Source organism: Equus quagga, chromosome 6 (assembly GCF_021613505.1).
Source record: "Equus quagga isolate Etosha38 chromosome 6, UCLA_HA_Equagga_1.0, whole genome shotgun sequence".
NCBI classification, from domain to species: domain Eukaryota; kingdom Metazoa; phylum Chordata; class Mammalia; order Perissodactyla; family Equidae; genus Equus; species Equus quagga.
Genome location: NC_060272.1, coordinates 85,655,963 through 85,677,448, shown reverse-complemented (window position 1 = coordinate 85,677,448; position 21,486 = coordinate 85,655,963). Strand labels below are relative to the sequence as shown.

Here is a 21,486-nt window from a genome sequence, read left to right as displayed (position 1 = left end):
TTTGTGCCTCCTCATAGAGATAGAGTTTAGTTGCTGCTTCCACTTGTTGCGTCTGGTGTGTGTGGGGTGGGGGGAAAGCTGTTTAGACTGCACCAACCAGGAACCCTGTCAGCTGTTACTGACTGGGCCTGGACCCCTCCTCGTAGTCACAGTGGTCCTGTGGGGTCCCTCATCGGTTGTGGGGGCAATCGCAAGGGGGCCTCAGGCTGCTGGTGCCTACTGCTGCAGCCCACCTAGATGCGTTCCCTCCTTGTGGTCTGCAGCGGTGTTGTGGGCTTTCCCGTCAGCCAGGAGCAGGATCACCTATAATCTCCGATTTGTCTCTAACAGAGCCCACCAGATCACACTTGTCCACTATAGGTCCCAGCAGAGCTATGGGTATCTTCTGCAGTCTGTCGTTAGCTCACCTAGCTGTGCTGCTTTTGCCCCAGGGCCTTCCCGCCTTGCGATTGCCAGTTGGGCCCTCTCCACTAGTGCTGTGCAGAGGCTTTCGCTGAGGCTGCTGTAAGAACCTGGAGATCCCCCCGGGCTACATAGCTGTTTCACCGGAGCTCTACTCTGCCCCACTTCACTCTCACGGGATCTCTGGGAGCCCCTTGCCTCGTCTGGGACACGGCCATAGTCCGTGGGCCTGGCAGTGGCTTGTAAGCTGCTGCCTTGTGGGGAATTCTGCTCTAGGGAGCTTCCTGGTGTTCTGAATGCTGGGCGGGGCCAATGGTGAGCAGAGGCCCTCCCTGCTGGGGGAGTGCGGGACCCTGGAGCGACCCCCCAGGCCACAGAGCCGGGTGTTGGAGCTCCACCCAGGCCCCAAGCGCATCCACGGGAAGTCTGGGCACCCCCTGCACCGACCCGTGTGCAGGAGACCATGAGCCCAGCAGCAGCTTGCGGCCTGGAGCCACCCCAGGGGATCCTCCCACTGGGAGCTTCCGTTTGTCCTGGATTCTGGGCATGGCCTCCCTGCTAATGGTGAGCAGAGGCTTTCCCTGCCGGGAAGATGTGGGACCCCGGAGCCTTCCCCCGCGCCGCAGAGCCAGGCGCTGGAGCTCCAGCCGTGTCCCCAAGCACGTCTACGGGAAGTCCGAGTGCCCCCTGCACTGAGCCGTGCGCCGGAGACCGTGAGCTCAGTGGCAGCTTGCAGTCTGGTGCCATGCCAGGCCCGCCAGGAGCTTCTCTTTGTTCTGGCTTCTGGGCAGGGCCTCCCTGCTAATGGCGAGGGGAGGCCTTCCCTGCTGGTGGGTGCGGGACCCTGGGGATCCCCCCTGGGCTTAGGAGTGATCGCGGGGGGCTTGGGTAGGGGTGTTGTCACCTGTTTCCACCGTCGCTCCGCTGGTGAGTGCACACTCCTGCCCTTGGTGTGTGGCGATGGCAGATTCAAGGAGGTGAAGCCACAGATGCAGGATCACAGCACAGACGAACACATGGGGTGACATGCTTTTACACTATCTTTAGAAAATACATAATGCCTCAGTGGGCCAGGTAGCTGGCTCCCCCAGGGCACATCCTCTCCCAACTCCACAGTCACTGCCGTCACGTGAGTAGCTTGAAATGACCGTGGTGGGAATATGACCCCTTGGGAATGAGCTTGCCCCACCCAACCCCAGAGAGCCGGTTGTTAACTACAGTCCAGCACACCACTGCTGCTCTGGGAGGACCCTTGGTTTGAAGCCGGATGGGAAGAAAGCAGCATTTCTTGAGCCCTGACAGGCTCTACACGTCCTGGAACCTCAGAACAACTTTACAGGGTGCGATTGTCCCTTCTCTTACAGAGAGGAATCCCAGATGCGGTGAGGTTGGGTAACTGGGCAGGATTTCGACCGGGTCTCCTTGCCCTCTGCCCTTCTGCCTCACAGAGCCTAGAGCCCTCAGGAGGATGAAGTAGGCTGCTCTTCACTGACTGGAGGAAGCTCAGGGGACATGTGAGGGAGGGAAAGCCAGCCAAAGAAGAGGAGCAAAGGCCTGGCCTGGGGCAGTGGCCGGGTTCCTAGGAAGGACTGGATCTCCACGCCCCACTGAGCTGTTTGGGTGCTATGAGATGCAGGCAGCGAAACCCCAGGCATTTCTCATTGTCAGGAGACGTATTGATGTATTTAAAAGAACAAGCATTCTGGGGCCAGCCCGTGGCCTCGTGGTTAAATTTCACGCACGGCCCTTTGGCAGCCCAGGTTCAGTTCCTGGCTGCGGACCTCTACCCCTTGTTGGAGGCCATGTTGTGGCAGTGACCCACATACAAAACAGAGGAAGACAGACACAGATGTTAGCTCAGGGCGAATCTTCCTCAACAAAATATAAACAAATAAGTAAAAGCATAAGCAGTCTGTGTGAGCGATGGGGAGTGGGGAAGACCCTGAAGGGAGCCAGAGCGAGGAAAGGCTGGGGCCAGGAGCCCCCTCATCTTGGGCGTGCCATGGTTAGGCCAGACCAGTGGATGTGAGGGGGAGAGGGGAGAGGCAGGGCAGGGAGGGGCTCCCATCCTGTGGGCTGCCCGGGGCGGGGGGGGGAGGGAGAGCGTTGGCATTCTACAGGAATGGTGGTTCCTTCCTTTATGATGGCACAGTGCCACTGACAGGCCCTCAGCCCCAAGCCAGACCTGCCAGCTGCTTCACATATATTTATTTTCTTTAATCCTTAAAACCCGCAAAGGAATAGGTCCTATTATTCCTGTTTGATGAGGAAATGAGGCTCAGGGGGAAGGAATAACCTTCCAGCTGCAGAATTAAGACGAGCCGGATGCACGCACTCTGGACCATCCCTACACTATGTGCCCAAGATGCTGCAGTCACTTAAGCAATGCCACCAACGCCAGAGAGCACAGAAGCAGATGATAGCGCATCTTTCTCAGCATTGGTCGGTTCACAGTTTCCCATTTTTTCTTCCTTTTTGTTCCCTATAGTTGAAAGATTCCCTCTTCCCATTTTGTTGGTTTTAAGAGGGATAAGAAGACAGAAAAGTGAGAAGCGGAGGGCTCGTGGCATTGAGTGGGAGCCGGTTCGAGATGCGTGGCCGAGGGCGCTTGGAGAGGAGAGGGCAGCGAGGCTGGGAGGGGGCAGGCAGGAAGGCCACTGCCTGGCAGTGTTGGTGCCAGCTGCAGGCCTCTGCCACCCACGGGGGCTTCTCACCATGTGGCACGTGGCAGATCTGCCGGCTATCTACTGGGGTCCCAGGGGTGGAGTCACCTCGCCCTCTGGATAAATATCCCAAAGTTATGTATCAGAGGGAGGACCATGTAATCAAGACTTTGAAAACTGGCCTCAGTCTATGGTGTGCTGAGAATCAGCTGGGGTGCTTGTTAGAAGGCTGTCTCCTGGCCCCCACCCTTTGAAACTCCCAGGCAGCAGTTTGGAAGTCAGGCCCAGAATCTGTGTTTTTAAAACACACCAAGCAGTTCTGATGCCAGTGGACCCTGGGACGGGCTTAGAAAAACACGGACTTAGAGGGTGAAGGGACCGGACCTGAAGCTTTTCCTTAAGAAAACGGCTTTTTTGTCGTTTGAGTTTAATGTCACCAGCAGTAGCTATCTTGTTCTGGATGTAGACATGGTAGGTATGTTTATGGAGCCATCTGTGGAAAGAAAGAGAACGCACACAGCAGTTACATGGGTAATTGCAGATAATTATTATGTTGTGAATGTACAGTTAAACTTGATCAAGATTAACTTATAAAAACTCTTATTAAAAGTTCCCTGTTATTTGCCATTTATCACTACCGTGAATTTTTTAGGGGAGTTTGTTCATTTAACCACTTGATAAAGATGTTTTGAGCTCTTGCTATGTGGCTGGCATGGTGCAAGAAGGTGGGGGCAGCCGCGGGCCACAGCCAGGGCTGACCTCTGTCCTCCAGGGGCTTCCAGTCTGGTCAGAGAGACAGACACAGTAACCCAGACAACCACGTGCATTGTGATTTTGTGCATTGTGATAAGTTTATTCTTATGAGTTAAGGTATTTGTTAAATTCATTACTAAATGTGATTTTTATAAATATGTATGTATTTACATGTAAACAAATACAAAACAAAAAAGGAAAAATTTTTGTCAGGCTCTGTTGTGATTTTGAGTTTCAAAATGATTAACTCACAGATTATGAACTTCCCAGGTGCTCTCTGATTGGGCTAGGAAGATGTATTCTATAAATTCTGTACAAAGTTGGCTTGTAGGTCCTTTTTAAATCGGTGAATTGTCTTCGCCTTTAAATTTGTTTGATTAAGATGTTTTAAAGATCCATTGATATTTTTCCCCCCATCACATCTCTGCTTCCTCCCCTCATTTGTGAACATTAGCACATTAGGAAAATGGTACCCAAGGACAAATGTACAAATGTACCTGAAGGCCGAATTCTCATCCAGTGATGAGAGGCGAGATTCTGACTCCTGGCTTGGCAGTCTCAGCATGTGCTCATGCTGATTTCTTGCCTGAGATCTGAGCGCACCAACAGTCTGTGCGAGACAGGTTGATGGAAGGCCGGCTGCATCAATCACCTCTGCTTCCTGGTTGCAGCGTTGCAGGCGGTGAGCTGTTTGACTTCTTGGCTGAAAAGGAATCTTTGACTGAAGAGGAAGCAACCGAATTTCTCAAGCAAATTCTTAACGGTGTTTACTACCTGCACTCCCTCCAGATTGCCCACTTTGATCTGAAGGTATGTCACTGAGCATGAGCCAGAGAGAGGCTTATGCCAACACGGCCCTGATTGTTTGTTTGCTAAGAAGACTTGAGGCGTCTGAAAGAGATACTTTTTTCTTCTATGGGCTTAACAAACAGTTATCAATATAAATCAGCAAGTATATCATGCATGCCTACTGCAGGAACTCCTAACCTTTTTGTGGGATGGAGGCTGAGATTAATGATTATATTCTAGAATCCTTGGGCAAGAATTAAGGAGCATTCTCAGTCAGGTCCTTAAACAAGGGGGCTGCTGTTGGTTATGGGGTATTTTCAGCCTGGAGTGGCCACCGGTTATGCAGTTTCCATCCCTCTGTGGCTGAGGGCACATAAGATGGAAGATGCCTTGATCTCTAGTTTCCTCTTGATGCGAAGGCTTACGAGCGGGACTGTCATTGGCAATTGCCAAACTCTGAGACTGGCTAATTGGAGTCTTTGCCGAGCTAGAAGCAAGGCATTATGGGAGCTAAAATGGCATGTCATACTCCCAGCCGTCACAGAGGTTGTGGTCTCTTTGGGAAGGGAAGACATGTACATGAGCAACAGGAAGTGACAGTGTAAGACTCAAGCTCCATCCACGGTAGTGAGGACAGTGTCCCAAAGCAGCCAGGTGAGTGATTTTGATCACTGGAGCTGGGACAAGACGTCAGAGGAGGGAGGAATTTCTCCTTCCTTGTTGTAGCAGAGCTGTCCAGACCCCATCCAGATCCCCCAGCACTCACTAACTCACCGCAGGGATTGCTGCTGCGAACGCCATGGCTCTCTGCCTGCACCTGGTTTCTGGCGCTGGGAGCTGGAAACGCCAAAGGGCGAATGCCACAGAAGCAGCTCTGAGCTGCAGGGGACAGGGAGATGGTGGGTAAACACCCCAGCTCCCTTGCGCTCCGGTGGGAAACTCTGAGTCACCCCCGCCTTGATAAGACACCTTGTATGGGCTTCCTTATTTCCGTTTCCCCGTTTCTCCAGCACGCGTTCCCTGGAGCGCCTCCCACATAAGCCGCTTGTACCCAAGTCGCTGTCTCAGGTCTGCTTCTGGGAGAACCTAAACCAGGACATTTATTTTTCCTGGTGTTCTCTTTCAACTACCCTGTTATCCCTATTTTTTGGTTGTTTTTTCAGGGAAGAGGGAAAACTATTCTGCCACCTTGTCTTTAGCGTAACATATGATAGCTTTTTAAGATTATTATTGTGGCAAAATAAACATAAAGTAAAAGTTACCATTTTAACCCTTTTTAAGTATACAGTTCGGTGGCATTAAGTACATTCACACTGTTGTGCAACTGTCACCACCATCCCTTTCTAGAACTTAGTGATCTTCCCAAACTGAAACTCTGTACCTCTTAACCACTGACTCCCCATTCCCCGCCCCAGTCCCTGGCTACCGCATTCTGCTTTCTGTGTCTATGAATTTGCCTGTTCTAGGTACTTCATACAAGTGCAATCATACAGTATCTGTCCTTGTTTGTCTGGCGTGTTTCAGTTAGCATCGTGTCTTGAGGGTTCACCATGTTGTAGCACGTGTCAGAATTTACTTCCTTTCTAAGGCTGAGTAATGTTTCATTCTAGGTGTACACCACATTTTGTTGATCCATTCATCTGCTGATGTACATTAGGTTGTTTCCACCTTTGCTTATTTTGAATAAGGCTGCTATGAGCATTGCTGTACTGTTTCTCTTTTTTAAAGCCTGAAAACATAATGCTTTTGGATAGAAATGTCCCTAAACCTCGGATCAAGATCATCGACTTTGGGTTGGCCCATAAAATTGACTTTGGAAATGAATTCAAAAACATATTTGGAACCCCAGAGTTTGTTGGTAAGTTTCTTTACTCATGTGTTTACTTATTTCTCATAAACATGATGCTGGCAAAATTCCCCGGCTGTGACATCATTTCCCTGGTACCTGTTTCTGGTTTATACAAGAAGATAGAATCTATCAGTTCGCTTCCTTCTGAAACTAACTGTGCGTTCATTTCCTCTCAGCTCCTGAGATAGTCAACTATGAACCTCTCGGTCTCGAGGCAGATATGTGGTAAGGAGCACCCCCCCGATGTAGTCATCTTTCTGATTTATTGTTTTATTTTACTGTTCTTCTGACCTTTGTTTTTTATTTCGTTTTTGTTTTGTGTTTAGGAGTATTGGGGTAATAACCTATATTCTGTAAGTACCAGAATCCAAACGCACGTTCTTTCCCTCTGTCTGTGAGACCGTATGTTGTATTAACCATTCTGTGTATCACGTTGATCTCTTCAGCTTATCTATGCTTTTTAATGTAAACATATTCATTTTCCACCCCCAGAACACATTTAGTTTATACTATTAAACGTTTTCTCCTAATTTGAAATGAGTCATCAGAAACTGCCAAATAGTCACTGAAAGAAACAGTGGCTGTCCTGCTGAGGGAAGGGGAGAGGATTTTTTTAACTACTAGGTGCCGTTCCAAATTAACTTCTTAAATGCATCCTTTGCATTAAGCTGAAGCTTTTGTTCATGACAATTACATGCCCTATAAAGTGTAATTGAATTCTGAAGTCATTGCCCAGGCACCAGATTATCGTCTTATCCTCACTCCCCTTGTCAGATGTTAGAGGAATGAAATGACAACACGACAGGTAATTATTCGTGTTCTGTGCTCCACTTTATTAACAGCCTAAGTGGGGCCTCCCCATTCCTTGGAGACACTAAGCAAGAAACGTTAGCAAACGTATCTGCCGTCAACTATGAATTTGAGGAAGAATACTTCAGTAATACCAGTGCCCTAGCCAAGGACTTCATAAGAAGACTCCTCGTCAAGGATCCAAAGTGAGTGTCCATTATTCCTGAAAGGGCTCAGCCCTGGCCTCGGCGGACGAGGGCTAGCACCTGTCCTGTGCTCATGGCTGTGCTCATGACACCCTGGTTGTTTCTGCCTGGCAGAGGGAAGCGTGCCACGTGAAACACTTCAGAAAATGCAGGCCGGGCCCTGTGTACCTGCTCAGTCAGTCCCTGCGGGCACAGTGAAATGGTCGCACAGAGACTGACCTTGTTTTGGGCTTCCTTCCATGGGGCGGGCCCCAGTCTGCATTCTCAGGCATCTGCTTGGCAGGCCTGGCCGCACGCGGACAGCCTTCGTGTTTGCTTCTCTGGTCACAGCATTTTTTTTCTTTCCCCTCCCCCACAAAGGAAGAGAATGACGATTCAAGATAGTCTGCAGCACCCCTGGATCAAGGTAAGTGGCCCGTTGTGGTGGGTTTGGGTGTTACAGGGCATCCTGGCTCATTTGTCCTAAGGCACTACCAGTTACCATGGGTCCTAACCACAGGTCGCACCTGGAGTGTTGTGTTTGCTGCTATGCCGTATTTTAAGACCACTGGAGATGAGCGTATCCTAATGATAGCATAGGTGGAGGGGAGTAAGCTATCAGAACGCAGGATTATAAACACAGAGCTGAAGGTTAAGTCCACTCAACAGCCAATTTTGGTTTGACCTGTGGGATGTTGGCCCGACAATATTTTTTAAAATTTTTTAATTAATTCCTAGCATTAGATATCATATCAAATCTGGATTTCCAGCTTCTCTTGAAAAATGTGAAGATCCACCAACACTGAGCACTCATCCCACGAGGTCACCAGCGGCTCGCACAGCTGCCTTTGTGCCCGGGCCTGTGGCCACCCGCTAACATGTTACACCTAGATGTTACCTACCTGACGCCTGTCAGCATCTGGGTTCCAGAACTGAAGTTGCTTCAGCTGGAGCAGAAAGGACTAAGGGTGGGGAATATGGCAGTTACAGAATAAAATCATGGAAGATGTAAGCAGATTGCGATGCAGTAACTTGCATTACAGAAGTAGGTTTGGGGCAGCTGGAGAACTGTTTGTCTACGCGAGCTCCCAGCAGTTCCTGGGCCCCCCAGAACGCAGTGGGGTCTCTGTCTCTCGGCAGTGGAGCTAAATGGCTTCTGAAAAAGATGCAGTAGAAGGGATTCCAATGCTGTAGGGTAGGCCGTATTTGTTGACCTCTGGGGTCCCTACTTGATGACCTTGAGTTCAGATGCCTCAACATGGATGGCCTCACCGTGAATCTGGCCATTCCCAAACTCACTTGTGGAAAGTTGTAATTCAGCTTGATCCAAGCTCAACTTTTGCACTTTTCCCCAAGATCCCGTCTTTGTGGATTGTATCACACCCTTAGCCACAGAAGTTAGCCTCCCGAGACCAGGTTCCTGGTGTTGCATATTATTCCAACTTGTGTGGTTGTTTAGGGAGGTGAATGTGTGAGCATCCTGAAGAATGAGAGGTTTCGCAAAGTTGTCGGGTACCACAGTTCCACAATCTGAGAGCTCTAAATTTCTTTCTTGGACTTTCCTTGTAGCCTAAAGATACCCAACAAGCACTTAGTAGAAAAGCCTCGGCCGTAAACATGGAGAAATTCAAGAAGTTCGCAGCCCGGAAAAAATGGAAAGTAAGATTGTTTGCTAAGGAGAGAGTCACTAACTCTGTTTCCTCTGTCAGGCTCCCCGTGTCAGGGCTCATCTCTTCTGATACTGTTGGTACAAAAGTGCATCCTTTTTTTTTTTGTTTAATTTACTCTGTAGTCTTCTGCCCTATTACCTTATTTTCAAAGATAAGCAAAAATAGTATCAGTCCTCTTTAACTTGTATCTTCACATGTAATTTTGCATTTTTTAAAATCAAAACCATTCCCAAGGCAAATTTTTAAATCAGCACGGAAAATTCGAGTGGAGTCTTTTTCTAAATTCAGCAAGCCCCACTTTAAATAAATGTCTTCTTTGTGGTAAGCAGCATGGTATTATGTTCCTACCGGAACTCGTGTGGATGGTTGTCTGAATCCAGCCTTGGTCTGGGAGGGGGGGTGGGTGAGCATTATGCAGTGTGGTCTCTTGCACTTTTTCGGTGTGGACGGCCTCTGTGGGGGATGTGGCTCTAAAGGGCATTCCAGCCATCCCCGAACAAATCAAAACTCAGGGTTAGGCAGGTGACAGGATGGCTTCCCGAGCACAGAGTCACGTCCAGTCCAGAGGAAGCAGGGCCCTGCCGTGTCTACCCAGCAGTGGACGGGAAATGCGCCGTGTTCTTGCACACATGGAGTTGGGGGCGGCACAATAGGGATGAGGGGGACCGCAGCACTGGGTTACTTAAGGTTTAACTGTCAGTCTCAGGGAAGCCCTTAGAAGAAGGCCTTAAATGTAGAGTGAACCACTGTCAGTCCCCCTCACACACAGACACACACACGCGTTCTTTACCTGTATGTCTACTTTGAGAGTAAGTGGAGGGGTGTTTGTCCTGTAGTCTGAGGAGTCCCCACCGGGTCATTCCCAGCCACTGTATGGGGTTTGATAGTCACGTTATCCACCATTGCCAGCTTGTCTGGGCACCCAGGACACAGGGCAAGGTGCCTGCGTACGGCTTCTCTGCAGGGGCACGCGTGGGGCTGTTAGGTCAGATCCCGTTCCTGGAGCAGAGAACGAGATGCTGAGAGAAGGGAGGCAGGGGGTGTGGTCCTGCAATTTAATGATGAACTGCAGGAGGCTGCTCTCTGTCCTGTTGTCTTGATTCACAAGACTGTGAGAAGCATTCTTTAAGCAAATGCACTTGTGGCGTCACCCGCCCCTGCGTGCTGCCAGCCGTGAGCGCCGTCGCAGAGACTGTGAGGTGCACGGACTTGAGTATTGTTACCTCAGATCTCTCTCCTCCTCCCCCTGCCCTTTTCTCCTCTCTTTTTTTTAAAGCAATCCGTTCGCTTGATATCACTGTGCCAAAGATTGTCCAGGTCGTTCTTGTCCAGAAGTAACATGAGTGTTGCCAGAAGTGACGATACCCTGGTAAGCATGCCTGTGTGCCCTGGTGAGGCTCCTGCTCAGCACTGTGTATTTAGAAGCTTAAGTTGTTCAATTGCTTCAACAACTGAGAAAGCCTGAAGTCAGGGGAAGTGCAGTGGGGCTTGGGGTGGAGTTCATGGTAGACCAGAAGGCTAAACCCACTTACCCACCTGCTGTGTTGGCTTTGTATGGACTGCCCAAGATCCTTGGGAACCACTCTGTGATTTCTCTCCCCTAATCCAAACTGAAACCTAATGTCAAGGTAACCCTTCAGGTCTGACTGGCCCATCTGAATTCACGAGACTCTCCCCTGAGTCAGGCAGCAGGGCTTTGTAACCCTGGAGGCAAGGGCTCCAGAAAAGGTGGGAGCGGTGGTCTGTGGGCCCCAGCCTGCTCCATGGCTGCAGCTGAAGGTCAGCTTCCTGAGTGGAGGCTGGGCTCCGGCACGGGGTCGCCCATCAGACACCCGCCCTGCCCTGTCTTTCCTCCCCAAAGCCAGTGGTTTCACTGAGGCTCCAGGCCCAGCCTTGTAGAGTCAAAAGAGATAGGAGATGTTAAAAAGAAGAAAGAAGTGTGAGAGAAGCAAGTCAGGAGGAGAAGGGAGCAGAAGAGGGGGGAGGCTGGGTTTGGGAACTGTTTGAAGGTGGCAGTGGGATCAGGGACAAGGTAAAAACAGTTAATCTAAGTAAAGTAATGGGAATGATTAAATATTATAAATTAAAATCATCCCGAATCATCAGATGGAGAAAATAGATGGGTCACAATGGAAAGTTTAGGGTAGGAGAGGGCCCAGGGTTGTGTGGGAGCTCCGAGTAGGAAGACCCCTCGCAGACCTCAGGTTCTCTCCCACCCCAGCATCCTGCTGGTCGTGACCACACTTTATTGCATTTCTCCTGTCGCTTTCAGGAAAATGTCTCTTATTCATCAACTTGGATTGTGATACAAAAGCAAAACCAGTGCCGTTCTTAAACATGTCCTCTATACAGATATCCTTAAAGCCCTCACGAAGTGTGCTTGGACTCGGGTCTTAGAGAAGAGAGAGCAGAGTTCAGAGAGCGGCTTCCTCCATTCCGCCCACAGGCGGAGACCAAGCCTCTGGAGATATACTTTTCCAGATGTGAAATTTTAGTGGCCTCTATAAGTCCAGAAATTTTGTTTGGGATTTTCTAGCTTATTCCTTGGTTTTAATGTACCATATTTTGCGAATTTCTTATTATGAGAAAACTTTGACAAAGTAGCAAAGATTTAACAAACTTGTTCAACATTCTCTGGTTATTTTCCCTTTGTAATTAGAAATGTATCTGTTTTCTTTTTTCTGGCCTTTATTTTTATATTTCTTCCCTTTAAAGGCCAATTATTTTTTAATAATTGTGACCAACTTTCAGTGAGTTTTGCCATGTTATTCTGTACCTAGAGAAGGAAGATTTTCCAGTGATCAGAAAATGACAATTCTGTAATTGGGAAAATTACAAATTAAGACTATCTTATTCAAAGGTATCATTTCCTTGGTTTTATGGTTTTTAGAATCTGAATTATACTCACCCATCATTTCTGGGCCTACATGTTGAAAGATTCCTAAGATAAACACAAAGGGTAGTTTGTCATCAATCATTGTTCTAAATCTGAATCTTGAAAGCTGTTCGCTCTCTGGGTTATGATGCAGGTGACATGAGGCACAGGTAAATAGTAGATGGTGCTAGTTTCCAACACAGCAGGGGCAAAACTAACCTCCTGCTTCCCTTCATCACCACGTGGATTTTGGCATTAAATGGCTTGCTTTGCTCTGAATGCTCCTTTTAACAAATGAGCCTGAATTTCTCTTATGTTGATGAGAGGATGGTGGCCGGCAAGCTCACTCTTTTCCCTCTTCGCTGTGTCTCTCAAGGATGAGGAAGACTCCTTTGTGATGAAAGCCATCATCCATGCCATCAACGACGACAACGTCCCAGGCCTGCAGCACCTCCTGGGCTCATTGTCCAACTACGATGTTAACCAGCCCAACAAGGTCAGATGCTGTCCTGCCCGGGGGAGTGGAGGGGGTGGTCAGGGAGACCGTGTGCCTCCAAGTTTAAAGTGGAAAGACCCCATCTGCTTCTTCCTTCTCCCTTCCTGTTGCAAACTCCATACTGTGGAAAAAGTCACTTCTGTTTAAAGTGTGGATTGAGTCAGAAATAAGGCCTTATTGCATTGAGGGCCTTTCTGCATGCACCGATTGCTCCTTTACCTGTGAAATTCTGAGTGTGCTTATCCTGCAAATGGAAATGTCGCCTTTGATTGTGAATCCAGAGCGGAAGGGCGGCTGTGGTCTTCTGACCACCCCGTTCCTGTCCCGCAGCAGTAGGTGTGTGCTGCTGAGACAGGAATGTGTGGGGCAGCAGTGACGGCTGGGCTTTTTCTTTCCTACCAAACCTGAAAAATAGTATTTTTTTCTCTCCTTTTCCAGCATGGGACACCTCCGTTACTTATTGCTGCTGGCTGTGGGAATATTCAAATACTACAGTTGCTCATTAAAAGAGGCTCAAGAATTGATGTCCAGGATAAGGTCATAATTCTGTTTTATTGCAAATGAATTAATGTTTTAAGTATTTCCAGATGTCTCCTAATCATAGAAGTAACAGAGAAAAATAACATGTATGCCCTCCTTCATTTCTGAGTTTCCTATAAAGGAAGATGAACTGCTCACGCAGCCTGGTCCAGTCCAACGCAGGTCATGGACAAGGAGGCGAACGTGTTTCCTTCTCGGCTCTGGTGCTCGACATCAGCGTTTCTTTGTGAAACACCCCGATTTGCTCCTTGCTGATCACACTTACTCCACAGTGTTATTAGATGTCACATTTGGAAAAGCTTTTATTATCTAATTAGCCTCATCAGAAATGTATTTGCTGGCAGGTTTACAGGGCAACAGAGTAAGGAGGACACAGTCATTTCGGTGGCTCCGCCCTCAGCGTCCACAGCACTTCCACAGAGCTGGGGGCGACTGGCTCTGGCCCTTGACAGTAGAGCGAATTCCAACCAGAGGCCAGAGGAGAGTTTTCAGAAAAGAAAAACAACTTTTTGTTTTGAAATAATTCTAGACTTATTAAAAAAATCTGCAAAGATAGTACAGAGAGGTCCCTAGCCCCTTCACACAGCTTCCCGGAACGTTAAGGTCTCCCTGGCCTCAGCCCCTTTGTCCCAACTGAAAAGTGAAATGGGAGTTTTCTTGCTCTTGAAAGTTGCTCCTTTGGAGCCTGCAGCCTCGTGGGAGGGGAAGTGGGTGAGTGTGAGCCAATGAGCCCTCAGATCCCTCGGCGCCCTGGAAATGTGACTCCATGTTGGTTTTCTACAGGGCGGATCCAATGCCATCTACTGGGCCTCGCGGCATGGCCACGTGGACACCTTGAAATTTCTCATTGAGAACAAATGCCCGTTGGATGTTAAAGACAAGGTAAGGCCACTTCTCTTCTTAGGGACAGGAAGGAGTAACGAAAGGATGCATTTGAGCTCTGGCGTGCTGTGTGCACCAGGACCCGAAGAACAAGGGTTCAGGACCAAATCTTCCTGCAGAGAGTTTAATTTAGAAGTTTCTTTTTGCTGGTGGCTTGGTCTAGTATTAAAATTTGCCTTTTGCTGAAATCTGCCAGGTAGTTGCCATAACACGCAAGCAGTGAATTCCTTTCTCCATGACATCAAAACTCAGAGCTCTACTAGAAAGACAACCAGAGAGAGATCTGAGTCCTGATCCTCTTATTGACTCAACATATGCTTCTAAGCACAACTCTTGACCATTGTCTTCGTCTTTGAAGTGGCTGACAATGCCGACGCTAGAAAGATTAATGAGACAATGCACTGAAAGTAAGACTTTTTGGGCAAAGATGTTATAAAAATTATTGATTTAGCAAGATACCTTGCTTTCATATATACGTGTTTCATGCAGAATACACAACAGTCTTGTGAGCTGTCAATGCTGGAACCTGCGCCTAGGATTCCTACCTTTCATCCATTCTGTAGTCTACTGTACTACAACCCTTCTCTGCTTCTCATGCTTGTAGACTAATTTGTCATGTTCAGTCAGGGCTGCCACATACAGTTGTATGGATTGTGCACTGCACCATATCTAAGAATGACATTCGCATCAAAGACACATATGTATTATGGCAGTTTTCTATCAGTTGGCAATAAAGTATCTTGTTTATTTTTTTAAATCAGTTTATTCTGACGACTTTTTGGCAGATATAAGTAAAATGCCTTAAGGAAGTTGCAGCTATTACTAATTCACAGCAAGTTATTGTATGGGCTGATAGTGATGGTTTTAAGTATCTCTGAGAACATAAGAAACAAGATTCTACACATAGACAGTGAAATCAGAAACTTGTTAATAAATAACTGCTATGTGATGCACTTCGTATTAAGAGGGAATTTTGTGTTTTTAAAAAAAATCACAGTGAAAAGCATCATTTTGTAAAGAAGATTGAGAGCAGCCATCACAGAGAAAGGAAAGCATTCTTCTCGTTTGGGGAGCTTTATGACAAACAGCATGGGCCAGCTGTGTGGGTTTAACACTAGCTGTATGATGGTCACTCGCCCCCAGGTGCCTGACCCATCACCAAAGGGCCTCTGGCCCTGGGGGGCGGGCACCCCAAAGGGGAGGACGTGGAGCCAGGCGTGCCTGGCCTCTGGTCCTGGGCGCGCTGACCCTCTGGCTGTTTCTTTTGCAGTCTGGAGAGACGGCCCTTCACGTGGCAGCTCGCTATGGCCACGCCGACGTGGTTCAGTTACTGTGCAGCTTCGGCTCTAACCCCGATTTCCAGGACAAGGTGGGTCCTGGTAGCCGATGTGCTCCCCTCCTTCTGCTCTGCACGGACGTGCAGGCAGCCAAGTGATACAGCCTGGTCCTTTGGAGTTTTATCCAAGTTTCTGCTTAGATTGCGGCGGGCAGGGACTCAAACAGAAGCACTCTCTAACATTCATTCATTCACTCAGTCCTCTGGACAGCCCTACGAGGTGAGTTATGATTACTGTCATTCTCCTGATGAGGAAACTGAGGCAGCGAAAGGTTCAGTAACTTGTCCAAGCTCACACAGCTCCTAAGTGGTGGAGCCTGGAGCAGACCCACACAGTCTGGTTCCAGAGTCCATGTTCGTGACCGCTGCACTCTAACGGCCTCTCGCAGACAGATGTGTGCGTCTGATGGTGTCGCTCACGGAGCACTAGGCCTTCCAGTCCCACAGGCCTTGTGGCCGGCCCATTCCTCGACCTGGTAAAGCGTGGTTGTCTCGGTTGCTCCCTGGCCACGGCAACAGTACGTTATGTGGCTCATCTTACGTCATGTGCGTGGCGGAAGCGTGAGGCCTCGAGGTTGTCGAAGGGATTCTTGTGCAGGGCCATGCTCTCCTGCTGTCAGCAGTCTCAGGTGAGGCAAACGAAGGCCCTTTACAGATGGTGCTGTCAGCCGCCCAGGCGGGGGCTCTCCTTCAGAAGAGCTGAGCCTGTGGCCCCGCGGGCCCCCTAAAGTCAGTTGTCAGTAAAGTGCTGAGAAAGCCAAATTCGTCCAACTCAAGGCGTTGAGGAAAGCGAACTAGTGCAGGAGAGACCTCAGACCCGTGTCCGTTTTTGCCCCAATAGCCATGAGCTCTTTCTGCCACCTTGACTTTGCTGCCGAATTCAGCTGGAGCCTCACCGGGCCTCTGCTTTCTTTCAAATTATCACCTTCTCCTGTCTGCGCTTGTGTCCCTGCCCAGGAGGAAGAAAGCCCCCTGCACTGTGCGGCCTGGCATGGCTACCACTCTGTGGCCAGAGCCCTTTGCGAGGCCGGCTGCAATGTGAACGTTAAGAACCGAGAAGGAGAGACGCCCCTCCTGACGGCCTCCGCCAGGGGCTACCACGACATCGTGGAGTGTCTGGCCGAGCACGGAGCCGACCTGAATGCCTCTGACAAGGTGCTGTGGTGAATGGGTCACACTCGCTGAGCACTGACCTGGGGGCTGGAGGGACCATAAGACTCCTCAGTCATTCCCTAAAAACCAAACTGGAATGCAGCAAAGATCCTGTGAACTTTTCTAGATTCTGTAAGAATTAATATTCGTTTGTGGCACGTAACAGAATTTAGGAATTGGCTGGATGACTCTGGTCTCTTTTATTTTTAGCCTTTTTATCTTTGGAGCAGGTGCAGTGTTGGTCACGAGGCCAAGGCCGTCCTCGTTTAGGACGAAAACTGGCAAGGCACCCTTAATTTGTAGATAAACAAAGAAATAGGTGGTTTATTTACTTCCACACCTGCTATTTTGTAGAAAGACAATAAACCACTCTTATTTGTCTGGCAGTCTCGATTCTAGAACAGGTATTCCTTTTTTAATTAAGCAAATTCAGCATAATCTGTTTTTATTGTGAACTTGTACTTAAAATGAGGCTGGGATGTTGCTATACACAGTTAGATTTGACACCAGTTAATTTAGTAACTGCCAGTTGTGGAGTATTTTCTTGGTACAGAAAAGTGGCTCCCAGCTGGGGGCGCCCTTGCCCCCGGCGGACATTTGGTAATAGCTGGAGACATTTTTTGGTCCGCGTGCCAGGAGTGGGCGTTACTACTGGCATCTCGTGGATGAAGACCAGTGGGGCTGCTTGCATACTGCACACTGCGGCTGGGACGACAGGCCCGAAATGGCAGTCGTGCTGAGGCTGAGAAACCCCAGAGCAGAGAAATTGTAGAAATGTCTCCAAACTCTCCTGGAACGCAGCACCTCTGTTCACCAGGGATAGAATGTTCTAGAATGGCTAGAAGGCACGCCCAGGCTGGTCTTCAGTGGGTGCAGAGGTTCAGCGTACGTATGTACCTCTCATAGAGGTGACAGCCCTTGAGCAAATGGCTTCACCTCACTTTCTCAGTTTCTTCTGGTGTAGATTAAAATAATAGGCTTTCTACTTAGGAAGTTGATAAAGATTGCTAAGCGAATGTTTTTAAAAGTGTTTTTCAAATACTTGATAAAACAGGTCATTGGAGTACCAACAATTACTTCAATCCTATAAATTCAGAGACAAAAAGAAAGAGTAGTCTTTCTATCTGATTGTCCTGGCCACACCTAGAATAATCAAGCTGGTGGCCAGCTTAGCCTCTAATTATTCAGAGTGGGATGTAGGAAGCCTCTCCCACACCCCCCAGGAGTAAAGTTGGTGGTTTTTAATCCTCCTTCAGGCTTTGCAATAGTGATTGCGTTGCCAATTAAACCTGGCCCGATGGCGGCTAGAAAGGCGAGTGGCCAGGCCCGTGTGCCTGAGCGCGGGTGTTCATGGCCCCTGTGTGCGTTGCAGGATGGACACATTGCTCTTCATCTTGCTGTAAGACGATGTCAAACGGAGGTCATCCAGACACTCATCAGCCAGGGATGTTCTGTGGATTTCCAAGACAGGCATGGCAACACCCCCCTCCACGTGGCCTGCAAAGATGGCAACGTGCCTATTGTGGTGGCCCTCTGTGAGGCAGACTGCAATCTGGACATCGCAAACAAGGTACAGCCGGAGAGGGGACCCCTGCAGGGTCCGGCAGCGTCTGTCCGTCAACCCACTTCTGGGTTTTAGCCAAGGTTCTCTTTGCATCGCTTCATTGTTCCAAGTCGGTACTGCTCATATGGACCTGTTCTTTTTTATAGGGTGCTCCGTTTTAAGTCATATTTTACATAATACTTTTGAATAATTTCCTAGAATAACAGATAATTAACCAGCACTCCTGCCTAGCCTGGCTCACCGCTTCTGGCCATCCAGAGAGAGAAAACGAGGGTATCCGGGTCCTCCTGGAAGGAGTCAGAGAATGTGGTACAGTTGGGGCATCTCTCTGAGCACCAGGCCTTCAGGAGAACACCTAACGGGCTGTGATGTCACTGGGATTCCTGGGACCAGATTTCTCTCCTTAGCTTCCCACATGAGAGTTTTATGGCCAGAAGTTCATAACATCTTTTTTAGCTAAATAAATTTGGTGAGACAAGGGGATGCTATAATTTGGTGAATAATAAAGAAATGAAAAGAAATAATTACATGCTCCTAGGTTGATTAAAAAAAAAAAATCCCATTATGTTGACTTCTAGAACACCTTCCCTTCCCCCTGAATAATCTGGATTTTCATTACCATATAAGGTTAGCTAGTCATGTGGTTTCAGCCCTGTAGCTGCATAAAAGGCAAACACTGTTCTGTTATGATTGTGTTTAAAACAAAGTCCAAGTAGAATTAACTCTTAATTGCGGGAAATGTGTGTTTATAAGTGGCAGACATGATGACAGCAGAATTTTGTTAGGATTTGTTTAAGATAAAAGAATTAATATCTGAAGCAGCTGAAAAATTCTACTTCTAAAAAAATTATTCTTCTTACATATTATGTGATTAATTCTAATGGAAATTGAAATGGGTAATCTTCACGTTCTGGAAATATGAAAAGGCAGTACCCTAGGTCTTAGCCGTTAGCTGCTGCTTGCTTTCTTAGTTTATCCCATTCTAATCTTGCCAAGTGAATTACGTAAGTGGCTTAAGGGGAGAGCCAAATGTGATATTAAGCAGCATCAAGACCTTGGCTTTCCTTCCAGGAGTCTAAGTGAATACAAAGCGGCTTCAAGGAACATCGTGGTCCTCATTTGAATACCTTCAGACTTGGCCATTGTGCGCACAGCTGGCCTACTGTGTGCACAGCATCTGGGATTAGCTGTCTCCTGCGTCTCATGCTGCTTTGCACTGAGCTAAAGAAGGGAACAGGTGTTCACCTCACGCCTAAATGCAAAGGGTGCACTTGTTAAATGTGCTCTTTAAAATAGCCACAAGATAATCCTTGATCTCGTGTTTAAAAACAACTGGCTTATTAATGGGAAAGCTCTTCCTCCGGTACTGCGGATGGCCATGGGAGTTCACACGTGCCGACACAGATTGGGTTTTGACCACCTGAGGCCCCGCAGCACACATGCAGGCATCCAGTGGAGGAGTCTGTCAGTGAGTTAAGCTCAGCTGACACGAAACGCATTAGTGCCACAATTTCAGCCTATTGCATCAGCAGCCAAGTTGAGGCCCGTGTTGAGAGTCCCCCGGAGCAGCGGGCCCCCAGCTCGCCTCCAGTGCACAGAGCTCAGCACACCGCACCCTCGCAGGCTGCACGCCTTCTTCAGGGGGCTCAGTGTCAGTTTTGTTGTTCTGTTCCTTTCTCTGTTTTTTTTATTTTAGGAAAGATGATGAGGGATTTAGAGGAGCTTAAAAGATGTGAAGAAAAATAAGAGGAAGACATCATTTCCCCAGAAAGCACAGCTTTATGGACCCACCCTAGTAACTGGCTGTCAGCGTGGATGTGGCACAGTGACAGCCCACGTCCCACAGGCAGACTGTCACTCTTTTCCCGTGGTGTGTCCTGCCTCTTCCTTACCTGGATTAAGTTCCCCCAGAGATAAATATGTCCATTCAGATCCTACCCGTCATCATTATGTGACAGAACTTGTCACTCTCCTTGACACTCATTGCAGTGAAACAGACATTTCTCTGTCTTCATTCTTCTCATAGGAAAATCAGGAGAGTGGCTATTTAACTCTCCTGATGTGTTAGAGAATGCACGGGAGGGGAGGAAATAGAGGGCGCAGACACATGGCCTTAACCCTTTGTGTACAGACATACTCAGAGATGCATACACATGCACACACACATCCGGGAACCTGAGAGAGAATTCCGTGGCCGTCTGCGTTTCCTGATGCCCTTCTCTGATGGGACTGTGCCATGCATGGGGAGAGGGGAGCTCGTGGATAGCAGAGTCAATGGTTCTTGCCCTCAGGCTGCTTCTAGATGGACACACAGACATCCCAATATATAAAACCATCTCATGCTGTGGTCACTGCATAGCAGAGGCATGGGTCCTAATGAAACACAGACACTTGGACATTAGAGAAACCCGGGAAGGCGATCATTTACAGTGGTACATGTGGATTCTGACAGATAAAGAAGAGGGGAAAGCCTGTCTCAGACGAGGGAGGTGGACGTGTGTGTTTGGGGGCTGTTGACTGTCTGTAGCTGGCACGTGGGCAGGTGTTTAGGGAGGGAGAGACTAGGGGCAAGAGAGGAAATAGCCCTGGAGAGGAACGTTGGGTCCAGATGGTAAAAGGCCTTCAATCTAATGCTCAGGAGTTTGGGGTTTGTTCTATCAAAAATGGGGGCTTCCACTGCACTGTGGCCCAGTGGTTAAAGTTCCACGCACTCCACATTGGTGGCCTAGGTTCATGGGTTCGGATCCCAGGCACAGACTTCCTCCACTCACTAGCCATGCTGTGGTGGCATCCCACACGCAAAACGGAGGAAGACTGGCACAGGTGTTAGCTCAGGGCTGGTCTTCTTCAAGCAAAAAAAGAGGAGGATTGGCAATGGATGTTAGCTCAGGGCAAATCTTCCTCAGCAAAAAAAAGGAGGGGAGGGGCCCTTCAAAAGTGTAAACTTCCTAGTCCCCTTTCTTCAGCACTCTGCTCCTCATGGTCCTCTTCCCTCCTATGAAACTATACATCCTAAGCTAAGGTTATCTTCCTTACACATGGACCCAAACATTTCATCCAGATCTTCCAGAACTTCTCTTTTCCTTCTCACTGTAACTGGACAATATTTGAAAGCTTAATATCTACTTTCCAAATCACTCTAGAAGATAAGAGTAAACAAAACATAAACATGGACACACATTGCAGCATTATTCATAATAGCAAAGAATTGGAACCACCTTAAGTATCCATCCTCAGCAGGCTGGCTGAATGAATTATGGCACATCCGTATGTTGAATATCATCCCGGTATCTGAAAGAAGGTGATGGATTTAGTTACAGACATGGAAAGGTATTTGTGCTCTATTTTTGGGTGAATGAAGCAATTGACAGAACAGAACGTGGAGTATGATCATTTCTTGCTTTTCAAATTATTTATCTCCTTTTATGGACTCACAGATAAAAGCTTGGAGCACAGGCACCAGAGGGTTAAGTAGGGCTAGTTCTGAGCAGGGGAACTTGTCGGGAGGGGTGGAGGATGGGAGGAGAACTTCCATTCTCTA

General features: G+C 48.3%; 1 protein-coding gene across 5 annotated transcripts in view; it reads left to right on the top strand.

Annotated features, from left to right (window-relative positions):
• The window catches only part of DAPK1 (death associated protein kinase 1), a 170,101-nt gene that overhangs the window by 111,684 nt on the left and 36,931 nt on the right, over positions 1–21,486 (top strand). For all 5 annotated transcript variants that reach the window (XM_046663717.1, XM_046663720.1, XM_046663719.1 and 2 more), the window contains exons 4-17: positions 4,490–4,628; positions 6,336–6,465; positions 6,633–6,681; positions 6,783–6,809; positions 7,299–7,451; positions 7,812–7,857; positions 9,000–9,089; positions 10,377–10,469; positions 12,352–12,471; positions 12,910–13,008; positions 13,795–13,893; positions 15,164–15,262; positions 16,187–16,384; positions 17,754–17,951. In XM_046663717.1, the coding sequence (XP_046519673.1) occupies positions 4,490–4,628; positions 6,336–6,465; positions 6,633–6,681; positions 6,783–6,809; positions 7,299–7,451; positions 7,812–7,857; positions 9,000–9,089; positions 10,377–10,469; positions 12,352–12,471; positions 12,910–13,008; positions 13,795–13,893; positions 15,164–15,262; positions 16,187–16,384; positions 17,754–17,951 (1,540 nt within the window). The remainder of the gene's footprint in view (positions 1–4,489; positions 4,629–6,335; positions 6,466–6,632; positions 6,682–6,782; positions 6,810–7,298; positions 7,452–7,811; positions 7,858–8,999; positions 9,090–10,376; positions 10,470–12,351; positions 12,472–12,909; positions 13,009–13,794; positions 13,894–15,163; positions 15,263–16,186; positions 16,385–17,753; positions 17,952–21,486) is intronic.